The sequence below is a fragment of the Haliaeetus albicilla genome, chromosome 28 (assembly GCF_947461875.1).
Source record: "Haliaeetus albicilla chromosome 28, bHalAlb1.1, whole genome shotgun sequence".
Taxonomy (NCBI): Eukaryota; Metazoa; Chordata; class Aves; order Accipitriformes; family Accipitridae; genus Haliaeetus; species Haliaeetus albicilla.
Genome location: NC_091510.1, coordinates 14517867 through 14531991, shown reverse-complemented (window position 1 = coordinate 14531991; position 14125 = coordinate 14517867). Strand labels below are relative to the sequence as shown.

Below are 14125 nucleotides of genomic sequence, written 5' to 3'. Positions count from 1 at the left end.
ACACAAAGGTACCTGCTCACAAATTTCCTGTTTGATTCAGACTTTTTAATGCCTACTTTTTTATGGCCACAGCAGATGATTCAAAGGACAGAGAGCACTTACAGGTACAAGTAATTCACTCAACGGTAAGCACAAGTAAAGCAGAAGACATTTGTGTAGGATTGTGCCATTTTAGAAAAGCAATTGTGTGTGTTTACAGGAACAAAAGTAAAGAAATTGTAAGTTAAACAGAAGAAAGTTTCTATGTGGATAACCTCCCTCTTCTCCAAATGATGCTTTAGAAACATCTCAGAAAATCAAAGCTCTTCATGTACACTTATTTAGTTAGCCGTTTTGCAGTTATAATCTCACCCATCGATTTAGGGTGGGTAAACAGAGGTGTAAAATAGCTTAAGTGATTTAGCTAGAGATACTAAGCAAACAACTGGCATGCATGGGAATAACAGAAACCCAAACACTGACATCTCAGTACCATTTCTATGCAACAAATCAGATTATCTGCTAACAATCAAATATTGGTAGCTATGGCCTTTTGTTATTAAGCACAGATCAAACTGGCTGAAGTACAAGTGTGATTTTCAATGAGATCTGCTGTCTTTGTGCCAGTGTTACAGGAGCTCAAATAAGATCAGGGTTCACCCTTGATTTTCTGTGCCTTATTCGTTCTTCTAGAGAAGCTTCAAGACATTTTAAATAGCACATTATTTCTTACTTGTCAGGCCTTCTATGAACGTAGCACGTTGTGCATCTCCACTGATGGTCAAGACAAGAATTTTGTATAGGCGTCCTGGAGTCAGAGCTGTGAACCAATACTCCTCAATGGTGTTCCCAAGGAAAATGGGTGGGAAGATCTTCATATCATTAAAAAGGAGCTGAATCTCGTATTTATCAACATCTCCCTCAGCCTTTGACCAAGTGACCTGCAGGTCTTCTGTACTCCTGTTACTAAGAGTCAGCTCTTTCACTGACTCTGGCACTGAAAAGGTGAGAAGAAAGATAGGAAACTTCTCAGTACTTATTACCAGATCACAGCAAAAAGATAGCAGCTCTGAAGTCATGCTCCTGAGCTAAGATTTTTCATTCAGCTCCCTAGGAAAAGCAGGAGATTGCACTTATTGACAAGGGTTGTTGTTTGTGGTTTGCACCATATCTAACACTGGAAGGTCCCATTTCAGGACAGGGAGTCCACAATCTATCAGCATAAAAATAATAAACGAATAATAACAGAGCCTGCAGGGAGTTTGCGTAGACAACAAAAACTGAGTACAACCTGCATGTACAACAAATGTGGTGCAAAGACGCCTGAGCTAGTGGAGACCAGAGGCAATCTGCCTATGTGATGCAGCACCACACTGCGCAGTTTCCAACTACTGCCAGATGCAGGTCAGTTATTTTTGCCCAGTGCTACATCTGAGTTAATAAACTCGGTTTCTTAGCATGACTCATTAGCTTACATGTAGTGCTAGGTGAAGACAGGCAGATTGCATCCACATCCCTGCTGACTCACAACTAACCACCTTACCATTCTTGCCCCATGCTCTCCAACTCCAGTTCTTGGGGTAATTTGAGTAGAGTAAGGTCTAGCCTATCTTCTTCCTCATATATTTCCATGACCAGAAAAAAATGTCTTGTACATTCTGGCATAGTTGAAGCTTAAATACTAAGCTTCCGTGAAAATCTGTACAACTGTTTTTCAGTTTTCCATGTTTCAAGATTTGCTTTCCAAGTTCACTATACAGGTCTCCTCTTTCACCTTCTGTATGTCTGTAACTTAAACATTGGTCATAAACTAAATACTGCTTTCCAAACCTGGTATGACACACATTCAAAGACTCACACTCAACATTCTATGTTAAAATCATACAAGATTTTTGACCCCAGCTATGGTAAATAGAAAAAAATCCTGGAGTGTCTCAGGATGTTTCCAGGGTGTTTACTTACTTGTTCTGCCATAGACCCTTTCACTAGTTTCATATTTCCCACTCCTTGTGCTGACCGTGACACTGTACTGCCTCCCTGGGACCAGATTAGTGAACACGCATTCATTTTCATCCTTTGGGACAGTTTTTGTTTGAATAAAATCATTGTTGTTCTTGATGATCACTTCATAATTATCAAAATATCCAGAGGCATGTAACCAGGACACCTTCAAATAGTCACTTCTGGCTGAATTGCTGACAGTAAGTCCCTGAACACCTGAAGGGACTGAAAGAAAAAACACAATTGAAGGTTCAGAAAGCATTAACTTCCTGAAGTAACAGGAGCTGCTGTAGTGGACTATATTTGTGGTAATTACCAGACTTTTCTGAGGAAGTTGCAAAAAGACCACAATGTGGATTTAAGCAATACCCTTCCCTCTAAAATAGTAACTGCAGTTTCCAGGCTGCTTTACATCACATGACAATGGTTTGCCTTTCCAATTTTTGGTCTTTTGGAACTTGGTCAGTTTTGCTTGTAGCAGTGAGTTCCACAGGTTCACACTAATCCTGAATTTGCTTCTCCTAATTTAAATGGCCGTCCCTTGGATTTTCACTTACATCATGACAAGAATAAAATTGCACTAACTTGGTACTCTTTGCCATTTTAACACCCCTTACTATCTTTCTTTTATTCTACTGGTTACCAAATGTAAACTCTCAGTCTTTTCAGTCTTTGTGGAAGTTTAAAAAAGTTTTCCATCAGCACTGCCACCTTTCTCTGAAATTTCTGTTCTTGTTATAATCTCCTTGAACATTGCATGACCAAAACCATAGACACTAGTGTTACATGACCAAAAGCAATAGACATGGGTGTTACTCATTTATGTGACACCTTACTAATGTTTTAGTAGTTAGCCCATCCTATCCTGTTCCTTCAGTATTTGAGTAACTTTTGGGGGAGATGCTCTGCAGGATATACTTGAAGAGCCAAGTAGAGGGATTAAAGGCAGGAAAATGCATTTGAGCCAAAACTGGTACATGATTTCTGCTCTCACAAGAACTAACATATGACTTTCATTCATGCTAAAGTAATTTTGTATAACATAAAGCAGCAGTAGGGGCATAAGAATAAAACTAAGTCTGTAAAGCTGTAATTTTATGGTTTGACCCTCCAACCCCCCATCCCAGTTTGGTCAGATATTGATAGATCATTGATAATGGCTATACATAGTGGTTATGGTGACTGGATTTGCTCAGAGGTTCTCTTTACCTGTTCGTTCCTGGCTGAAGGAATAGTTTTCATACTTCCCACTCTTCGTGGTTATCATCACATTGTAAAGCGTCCCAGGAGTAAGGCTGCTGAAGGAGCATTCACTGAAGGATTTGGAAATGGTGAGAGTCTGAACAATCTGGCCATCGTGAGAGAGTGTTACCAAATAACTGTCTACATCTCCAGAAGCTGGCAGCCAAGAAACACTGAGGTAGTCACTGCGACCTGAGTTATTTACTGTTACTCCAGTCACGCTGGAAGGAACTGTGCAACAAAGAGGAAAAACCAGAATAGCTTTAACTAGCCAATTCCTATTGTTGTGAGAATGCCTGGAATGCCACCCTGCAAAATAAGCAGTCTGGGACTCCTGAGAAGCTCTGCACTGACTCCGACTCAGAAGTACTCATCTGCTTTTTTGAATACAGTGAAGGAAATTGTCTTTGGTGGCACGATCCCAGCACTTCTAAAATCCCAGAAGATGAGTTATTCTCTCAAATTGCCATTCATCAGTAATAGCAGTAACTACTGAGGCTTGTATGAAGTTGAGGCCCATAGCAGAATGTGTTTCATTTACAATGAGTTCTCTGACGCCTAGTGGCCAAAACATGAATGCAATTTGTTTTTCAAGCCAGCAAGGTGAGCAAAAAGGCTCCATGTTGCCAGAACTACCATCACCCAGGTATGAAACTATCAGAGTTATCACAGGGGCAGACCTTAATCATAACGAACTGCCACATTTTCACTGGACTCTGATGCACTGAACTGACTTACCTCAGTAGAGGGGCTGGCCATCAGCTGTCAGAGTCAAAAAAATTAGAACATTTTACAAACTATGTTTATGTACTTTAAGCCTTTTAGTGTTATTATTCTCCAATTGTTTTTCTTTTCTTTTTTTTTACCTGAAAATAGTTATTTTCAAGGAGAACATTGGAGCAAATTGCAGAATGCCTGGCCTTTGCCAAATTCACATAAAGGGTGAAATTGCACTGTGTTGCCAATTTTTCCCTCTATTTAAATATCCAAAGGACTGGTATTACATTTCATGAGTCATTAAACTTAAAGAATTTGATGCAATAGTAAATCCTGTCCTATGCAGTATAGAAGGGCCTCATAATGAGTAATTTAACCCTGGTGGACATTCTTTAATGTTGGACTGGAGAAAAAGAACAGGTTATGAGAAACTGAGACACAAATTCTGCCCACCACCTTTAGGCAGCTAATTTGCACATCTAAGGAAGGAGCAATCGTCCCACGCTACCATCTAGTCAATGGAACACGAAAGTCCTTTCCAAGGAGTGATTCAGCCACCACAGCTGTACATCACTCTCAGGGCATATTTTTGTCTTCACTACAGAGTGATCCTGCTGTACAGCGTTCCTGTTGTAAGCAGAGCAGTTAGCTCCCTAAAGCTACGTTAACATGAATCTGGACCCACAGTGTGCCTGAGGTCACACAGAGGAATTATATGGCTTAAACTCCTGTATTGCTGAATTCTCAGTGCAGTGGCTTAATCACAAGACTATTTGCTTTAATAAATTCAGCTTTTAGGAACTCACAAAAGACTTGCTGGAGTATTTTCCTTTTTACCTGTCCTCCCCTCTGCGATTGTTTGCCTTGAAGATATCCCCCCGCTGACGGTGGTGACAACAACTGAATAGAGTCCTCCAGGTTTCAGGGGATAGAAGTGGTATCTGTTGGTTTCACTGGGAACAGTCTCATTTTTAATAACAACGTTCTCGTGAATCAGTAGCACTTGGTATGAGTCTACATCTCCCAGCGCTCTTGTCCAGTTAGTGAACAAGCTGTTGGTTGATCCCTGACTTGCCACAGTCAGACCAGTCACTTGGGCTGGCACTGCAAAGAAAATTGCCATCATGTTACTGAGGAGAAACAAAATAAACCAAAACAAAATCCCCCAAATAACCCAAGTTTAGTCACACTGAGGAAGTGCATCAAAAGAACATTCCAATTTGCAGCCAGACTCAACAGGACTAAAAATAATCTAACTGTGGACTGCTTCCTGTCTGATGGGATGTGGTCTATGGGAAACTATCTAAGGCACCAAAAGGTCTTTCAGACTTTAGCACAGCTTTTCTCAGTCAGACCAAAATGATTCAAGATCAGGGAACTGGAAGAGATGGCATTTTATAAATACCATTAAACAAAAGCCATCAATTTAGGAAATCACTTGGGTTTTTGAAGACTATTTCAAATACAGTCTGTGTCTTTCATTCTTTCTTTCCTCTCCTATTCCCTGTCTCTCATTCTTATTAAATGGCAAACTTGTTTGATGAATATCTCAGGCACAGTCATCTATACCTCCCAGAAGTGTCACACCCTTAATTTTGGGGGTAACTAAGACGGATGGTTTTGGTTTTACTTTTTATGTCAGAAGATCTGCAGGATACTAACTTTTCTAGCATCAAAAGATGAATTAATTGTTAAACAAACATAACATTTATCTAAGTATAAGCTAGTGAACTTACTTAGCCAGACCAAAAAGGAAGAAGAAAGAACAAAAGGAATAGAATATCTAGCACAAATTTTACCCCTAATTTTTTTTTGTTGTTGTTTGACAACATTTGGTCAAAGCAAGGAAATACAGTTACTTCTTCCTAAGCATTTCTGTTTACATGACCAAGCACAACTGAAATTAAGAACACTTTAACATTACAAAATGTGATTGCAAGCTTCATCTCTTGTTTTATATGAACTTTTTTGCACACATAGTACTGGATTAGCAATCATTAACAAAAGCTAGAAAATTACACACATAGCTGAAAACAATGTAATGTTGATAAAAAACTGAATCAAAAATCCCACCTGTTTTATAATGCTGTCATAACATAGTAAGCTCCAACAAGACACTGAAGTGTCACATTTCTGGCCTAAAGGCACTTTTAGTGATACTTCAGGCTTCACCAGAAGCTGACCAATCTGGGATGCATGTAAGATGTATTTCTGTCATGTTTACAGCAGTATTTTGCAAGTAAAGCTAGTAAGCTGTCCTACTGCAAAGAAGATTCAGAGGTTTGGAATGCCTATTAAGACCTATGTTCAGATTCATCGATGTTCATTCTTTATCACATTGAATGCAATGCTGACACATTATGTCTGCCTGATGTGTTTTCAAGCATTGATTCATACTAGTGAAGTGGGACACTGTAACCTTTATGCCTCAACAGGCCTCCTAAAGGGGCACAAGGCAGAAGGAAGTGAAATCCCAGCTATCTAATCACATAGCAGAGAAATGAAAGTGTAAGTCAAACTTTTCAGGCCTTGGAAGGAGTTAAAACGTTTAAGTAAGGAGCACTATCAAGCCATAGGCATGATTAGATTCATACACTAACAGCTTGTTTTTCCCTGTGTTGTGCCAGACCAGAGCTATATTTTAAGACTTTGCTTGCACTGGAAAACGCATAAGTCAAGCAAAGTAAAGCAACACATATGGTTTAAAACTTGCACACGTGCACAAAATTAACACCCTGCAGGGGGTGGGAATGGGACTTTCCTTGTGTCACAGTCATCATCTTAAGTAACAGATACAGATTCTGGAATCAGCAGAGCAGAGAGATTCAAAATACATTTTCAAGGTCACATATGTTTTGTGTCTGTCAATCTTGGAATGTTCCCCCTGAAGCAACATTTTCCTGTGTGGTGGTGGGTTTTTTTTCCCAGATGATGAATGCTTTGAATCAAGGAAGTGACCTTCCTGAAGATACCCAGTGAAAATTGTTCTACTTGTATGCAATCTTGTGCTAATGTAGATTGATCAGACATGACATAATATTTCAGAAAACTGTTTTGCCAGGAATTACATATCCATTTCCCCAAAATCTTAAATAAATACTGCAAGATAACTGACAGTCAGAAATGAGACACTCAGAAACATAACTTTTCTATTGAAGAAACAAACGTAAATTCAAGACTTATATGATTTAGACACTGAGTTCATTCAGTTCACTACAAAGCAAAGAAAGTTGTTAATGGTTAACAGAAATAAAGATTAAAATAGTCTGACAGGATGATACCTGTTCTTCCTTCCACTGAAGTCCAATTGCTTAAAATCCCACTAATGGTAGTGACGGTAGCTGTGTATTTTCTTCCAGGTACCAAGTCAGTGAAAGTGAATTCCTTAGCTTCTTTTGCAAGCCCTTTTTTTATGACAGCAAGATCCCTGTCTCCCAGTGAAACTACATAGCTGTCCCATTCCGCAGCAGGGGTCATCCACATGACACTAAGTGAAGATTCATTAGCGTGCTTCACACGGAGCTGGAGAACAGGCTCCGGAGCTGTAAAAGCATACAAATATCACAATGAGAACAGACTTTGTAGTGAACACACATGCCATATCTCAAGCTGCTGTAAGGAATCTGTTCTGTAAGACACAAATGTGACAGCAACAGAGAATTTGTAATCAAGAGAAGATTCTTTATCTTTCTTTAGGAAGCTAGTCTTAAAAATCTAGTATTTGTGCTATTCTTCCAGTAAAGGGCTTGTAGCAGCAGACTTCAGCAATGCATTATGGCTGTAATGCTTAGGTTTAAACTTATGTCAGGATATATATTTCACTATGAATGGAAATGTGGTGAAGTCAGTGAGCTTCCTCTTGAACTGTGGGTGCTACACAGGGATATAAAACATTTGTACCATAAAACAGATTTACACCAATTTAGCTGTTGGATAACAAGGATGCAAATTACAGGGTCAGAGTGACATTGATTTTGCACTGGTTCATATCTCAGTCAAGTTGGGAGACACTTCAAACTTACAGTGTTATAAAAGAAAGAATTTGACCAGTGAATTTCTGTGTGTGTTCGTGTGTGTGTGTGCGTGCACGCACACAGAGGGAATCTGTTACCTAAAGCAGTCGCCTGATCTGATTTTGTCCCTGTTAAGTTGAAATACAACTCAATTTCCAAGATTGTGGGTTTATGTAAGAGAAAATTTAGTCAGAATAGGGCATAATACCTATGCTTCATAACAAGTACATTATGTACCTGACTGTGGGTCAAACACAGTTGTGATACACCCACTGCTGGATATTATTTATTGGATCATATTCTCATCACTTAGCTGCATTGATTAAAAGTAACACCATAAACTTAAATTAATTTATTTGTAATGTGTATCAAAGTAAGCAAGATGAGAACGTGCCTTGCTCTGATCAAATTGGCTAGAAGTTAGAGAAAGCTTCAGTTCTGTAGCTTCTACTGGTCTTGCCCTTGTGCAAAATTAACAAAATGAAGCCCTTGAGGAATGACAGGTAAGGGTGTAGCAGGAAAGGCGGGCACAAGGGAGGGTGAGGATGAAGTAGGGTGGCCCTATCTTATCTCACATTCTCCAGTGAGGTAAGGCTCAGGCTTGAGCTTTGTCTGATACTCCTCTCCAAGTCTTCTTTTCCTCTGAATTGCACTTATTTTGCATTCATAGAGCAGAAACATTAACAATTATATTGCAAGTATTTTTTAAGTTTGAAGCAATCAGATGTGGCTTTACTAACCTACTGCAAAAGAATACCACTCATGTCCCTGCAGCGTATATGGATTTCCTTCGGAAAGGCTGACTTGAACAGACTAACCCCATTTTATTTCTGGAGCACAGGAACAAGAACTGGGATGTTATGGAACAGCTACACTAACACACACCTCAGCCAGCTTTGGTTAACACTGTTGATATTCTTTATACAGGCTGGGAAGGAAGTCAGTTTGCCACTGAAAATACTGATGAACAATACAGGAAGATCTGTATTGTTCTCTTTAAGAACTAGATAGGGTGCCTACAATCAGCTAAAAAAATATAACAGTGAGGTGTTGTACATGTAGTGTAATGCCTCAGTCATAACAGAACAGTGATATAATTCCCCAAACTTTCACTAACAAAATATTTACCACAAAAATAACCCTGATAGTTTTCACAGAACTGCTAAAAATAATTATTTCTGTTGTTTAGAAGGGAGGTCCTTTTTACTGTATTAATAGTGAAATTCCTCTGTGGATTCCCAAGTACTTTTTCTTTCTCATTGCCCACAGAGCCCAGGTGACCATTTTGCACTTTCACACTTCCAGGACGAGCATGCTGACCTGTTCTGCCCGTACAGCTGGTTTTGCTCTGCAAATCGCCACTCTCCACGACGACGTCCACGCCGTACTGCCTCCCCGGAATGAGGCCCAGGTCGTGGATGAGGTATTCCGTGGTGTCCTTCTCCAGGGTGGTGTTGAGCAGCAGGGCTGAGCGGTTCCAGAGGAGCAGGCGGTACCTCTCCCAGTCTCCCGCAGGGGGCAGCCAGTTCACTCGCAGAGACCTCAGCCAGCCACCGCCACCAGCTTTCAGCTCAGAAACTTTCTGGGGAACTGAAATACAGAGATTGAGAGAGTAATTCTGAAGTGGGGTACTTCTGGGAAGACGTAACTGCAGCCTGGCAAAACCTGTCTCGCAGCACAGCTATTGTAGAAGCACTTGGATCAGTTAGAGCAACATGAGGTGTCTTGTTACAAAGGCTGGGGTTCATTTTAAAGCTAATTTTTACTCTTCCCCACACAAACCACTCACTTTTTCGCTGTTGGTTTCTGACATCAGAAATGAGGAAACCTTCTAAGGACAGGCAAAATCTCCCCCATGCACTTCTCAGATGCAGCTTGCAGTTTTCATTTAGCTTCCCAGTTGCTTCCTGGACTTAGGTTCACTTAGAAACTGTCAATCGATTTTTCAAAGATAAGGCCAAAACTTCAGTAGCTATGGGCCAAATTCTGGACTCAGCAGCAGAAATGCAAAGTCTGATGGCTTCTTCCACAAAGGCCTTGTATGTCCTAGTCCCTCCCAGCTATAAGGCACCAAGGTTCAAATGGGGGTCTATTAAAGCATCCACTCTGTTCTATCCTCCACTTCAAGGGTCCTGAATTTACATGCTCAACCTTTCTGCCCTACTGCTGCAGGTCACACTGGACCACTGAAGCTTTTCTGATTTTCAGGGAATAATTAAATATTAACCACACCAAGCACAGACTGGAAGACAGATGCAGACCCTTAGGTTAGGATACCTATAGCTTAGTGTTAAGATACTCAGAGGTCAGCATTGGAGCCCTGAGACCATCAGCAAGTATTAACAGTAAACTACAAGGCTAGTATCATGCTCTCATGTTTTCTCTGGCTTAGTTAATATTTAATTGTTCAGTACCTAGCAAAGGATTGAGCAATTTCTACCAGCACCACAAAATATCAGTTTCACTTCCCACAGGCATAGCTGGGTATCAAACCTAGATCTCCCACATGCCAGTGAATATGGGAGATGTGTTTCAATTGCTGAGTGAGTGGATGAAAGCACACAGTGTTTTGTTAGGAAGCACTGATGTACTTACATCTTACCAGATAAAGTTCAACCCTGTCAGACTGGCTGGACATCATTACACCTTTACGGTACAAAATTTCAGTCCCTGAGATGTCCATATTCCTTGCCACAACATTCCTCAGCAGGTTCTGCTACTGTAGGCACCCTCTCAATACACAGCAATGTAGATTATGTTCCTGGGCACCCAGCTCTCTCTGTGAGTTACTGAGACATCCTAGGAGTCTAACCCTTTCAGTAGCTGTAGACCTGACAGCCTGGATTTACAAACTTATCTTTAGGCCACAAAGCTTCTGCTGAAGTGACTCTGTTTTCAAAGGTCTTGGTATCTATGGAAAAGTCAAGGGAAGGAATTGCACATGATCAGCATCCTTGGAAATGGGATTTTTAGATCCCCAACTTTGAAAGTACTGGGTCTAGGGTCACAAATTTGGGGACCAGTGGTTTGAGTGAGGGCCTGAAGCTCTCCCTTCAGATGGAAATGGTAATCTTAAAGGTCTTTAATGGTAGGCTAGACAAACAAAAAAGGACATGCATGTAACCAGTCCAGCTTTGTACTTACTGGACATGAAAGGATTTTCAGGTCTCTTCCAGCCTGCACTGAGAATGGGGTAGCAGCTAGATATGTCAAGGATGTGCCTTTCACATGAGATGTTTACTTGCAGATAATAAATATGCTCTAAACCAAATACTCTGCTCTCTCTCTCACACACACATTTTATATTTTTTGGCTCTGAGTCTACTAACAATTTATGTATGTATTCTTCACCCACTTAGATATTTTTTCTCATCTAAATTCTGCCTGGGTGAGGCTGATGTGGAGAAGATGGCATGCCTTTGTGGCCAGTAATGTTGTGGGAAAATTATGGCAGGATTTTTCAGATTCAGAACTCATACAAGAGATACCTGAAAGAAAATTATACTTCTGAAAGAAGTTAAACAAAACATAACCCAGCTCTACCCAGGCTGCCACATGCCTTCCTTAATCCATGCTGTTGGTACTAAAGAAAGCCAAGACCTAATCTTTTCCTATTTGTAGATTTGTGTCTGGAGCAAGGGATAATATTAGACCTTGCAAAATTACTTAAAAATCCATTAACAATTTGACTACATGCAGACTTTCCCATAATGTAAGTCATTTTATATACTATCCTGAGCTGAATTCAAGATAACAAAGTTGGTCAGAAGTGCAGTAGTGTGGAACAGTTTTGTAACAGACTCACCCAACTATAAGGTCCAAAATGCATTATTGTTTCCTGCTCCCAAGCTATGCTGGAGCTGCTTTTGGCTGCCAGATTAACTGTTGCCAGAGAGTCAGGAAGGGGTACTCCCGGAATAATATTGTGCTCTTTATCTCATTTTGCCTGGAATCCAAATCATTTTGTCTCCTACAATGATTTTCTACAAGGCCAATGTAGGCAAAAATAGCATTGGTTACAATGTTCTTACTGAAGCAGAAGACTTACACGTCCTGCCAGTTGCCATCCGATCAGTAAACAGTTCACCACTGATTGTGCGGGCAGTAACCTGATAAAGACGTCCTGGAGTTAGCTTGTCAAAGTGAGTCTCTGTGACCGGTGGCTGTAGAGTTTTGACTTCTTTAACTGATCCAAGATGAGACAGAGTGATATTATAGAAATTGAGGTTTCCTGAAGGTCTTCTCCACTTAACTTTTAAAGCATTTAAGCTGTCATCATTAGTCACTGTCAAATCTAAGACTTCAGCTGGGGCTAAAAAAAGAAAGAGAATAAAAGACTTCCACCACAGAACATATAAGACCTGCTGCCTCCAAACTGTCATAGTTAAGTTTTGCTTTTGCATAGTTGTATGAAATGGAGTATGAATGATTGTGCCTGACCAGAGAAAGGGCAAAGTCTGGTCACAGTAAAACTGAACCCAGCGCTGTTTAAGATACTCTGCGTCTGAGAGTGACACCTCTTACAATGCCTACTCCTGTTTCAAGAATAGAAAATCTGTTAGCCATGTCTTCACTCACACTAGCCATTTGACTATAAAACAGACCAGGCATATGTTCCTAAGAACAGAGATGCCTGCGTACATTTTGGTAAAGTAAACACTACCGCATCATTGGAGCTACGACTGATTTACACCAGTGTAGAAGGGATAGGAATCAAACTCCTTTATTCATATGCTCCACCAAAAGAAAAGCATAGTCACCTCCAGTATCTTCATTTCTCAGGCTTGGGCACACTAGCTACTGAAAGGGAGGACCACGCTGCAAGCTAGAAGGAGCGCTTTTATGTTCTGAGAAGACCTGTGAGATTTAAAATTTTTGCACTCCACAACAGGGAGAAATAAAAAATTCTGAAGAAATAAAATGAAACTATTATCATCCCCAGAATGGCCAGTGCTAGCTGGCAACAGTATTCGTCTGTGTGCCCCAGATGTCACAATATTGTTCACTTAATATTAAATTATGTTTACATGGCGAGATTTCTGTAGGAGAAACTGCACCTTACGTTTCCCAGAAAGTAAGGAAAGCAAAGGCATGACCCTGTTTTTGCTTACGGGAGTGTTTTAACCACTGGACTCTAGTAGGATGTTACCTTATCCTTCTCTCCATGACCACAGAACTCTATCCTGAAAAATCTTCCTGAAAAAACCTTGGTTTCTAAAACACGGGTTCTGTGAATCAATACTTCTCTGTGAAAAAAACCTCAACATTCAATTTTAAAGTTCTTAACCTGCTCTACACTTTTTTTTTCACTTCCCTGTCAGAAGTGCAGCTATTTTGCAATCAAAAAAAAAAAAGTCACAGAAGATATTTTTTTGCAAAACTCACAAGCTCTACATCTCCCATTCAGCTAAGTAAGAATCACGGAGTTAAACTGTCTTCAGTACTGTGAAATAACCAGACTACACACTGCCTCAATTCACTGAAGAAGTTCATACAGGAGTCAGATGAACCTCTTTCACAGATATGAGGTGATATTAGGGCACTTGGGCTCAGGTTGTTAACACCTAACTTTACTTTAATGGAGCTGCATACATTAAACAGTGCAGCAAAGTTAGCTGCAGACACCTCCAAGCTAATTTAGCCGCTAACTTTGCTGCAGGGCTAACTTAGGGCGTTAAATAAGCTTATGGTGTCTCTAACTCCCTCTATAGCCTTTGGAGAGAAACACCTGCCCAAGGGTAATTCAGCCACTGAAGTCTAGGAATATACACTTGGAACACGAATCATTTATTATTCTGACATATGGCCTGTAATATTATTAGATTATGGCCTCAGTTTCTTGTTCCATTGTGATGAATTCTGAAATCATACCTGTCCTGACTGTTTGAGAACTGCTGCTCTCCAATCCTGCAGACTGGGTTATGATAGAGAGGTTATAGAGGTGGCCTGCTGTAAGTCCTGAAAAAGTATAGGAGGTCAAAGGATCTTCTTGGTGAATCTCATGAACTGGGACATGATTATCCAGTAACACCAGCCTGTAACGATCCACGTGCCCAGAGCCAGGAGACCATGAAGCATGGATAGTGTCTGTCTTGACGCTGACCTGAATATTTTTCACAGGGGATGGCACTGTTGGAATGAAAAACACTTGCTTAAGACCTAATGGTTATCTC

At 40.4% G+C, this 14125-nt stretch overlaps 1 protein-coding gene across 3 annotated transcripts in view; it reads right to left on the bottom strand.

The window, feature by feature from the left end:
• Positions 1–14125, bottom strand: part of PTPRB (protein tyrosine phosphatase receptor type B) — a 66674-nt gene that overhangs the window by 27881 nt on the left and 24668 nt on the right. For all 3 annotated transcript variants that reach the window (XM_069773598.1, XM_069773597.1, XM_069773599.1), the window contains 8 exons: positions 13824–14081; positions 12001–12264; positions 9273–9542; positions 7221–7481; positions 4777–5043; positions 3190–3453; positions 1942–2205; positions 713–976 (listed from right to left, as the gene is read on the bottom strand). In XM_069773598.1, the coding sequence (XP_069629699.1) occupies positions 713–976; positions 1942–2205; positions 3190–3453; positions 4777–5043; positions 7221–7481; positions 9273–9542; positions 12001–12264; positions 13824–14081 (2112 nt within the window). The remainder of the gene's footprint in view (positions 1–712; positions 977–1941; positions 2206–3189; positions 3454–4776; positions 5044–7220; positions 7482–9272; positions 9543–12000; positions 12265–13823; positions 14082–14125) is intronic.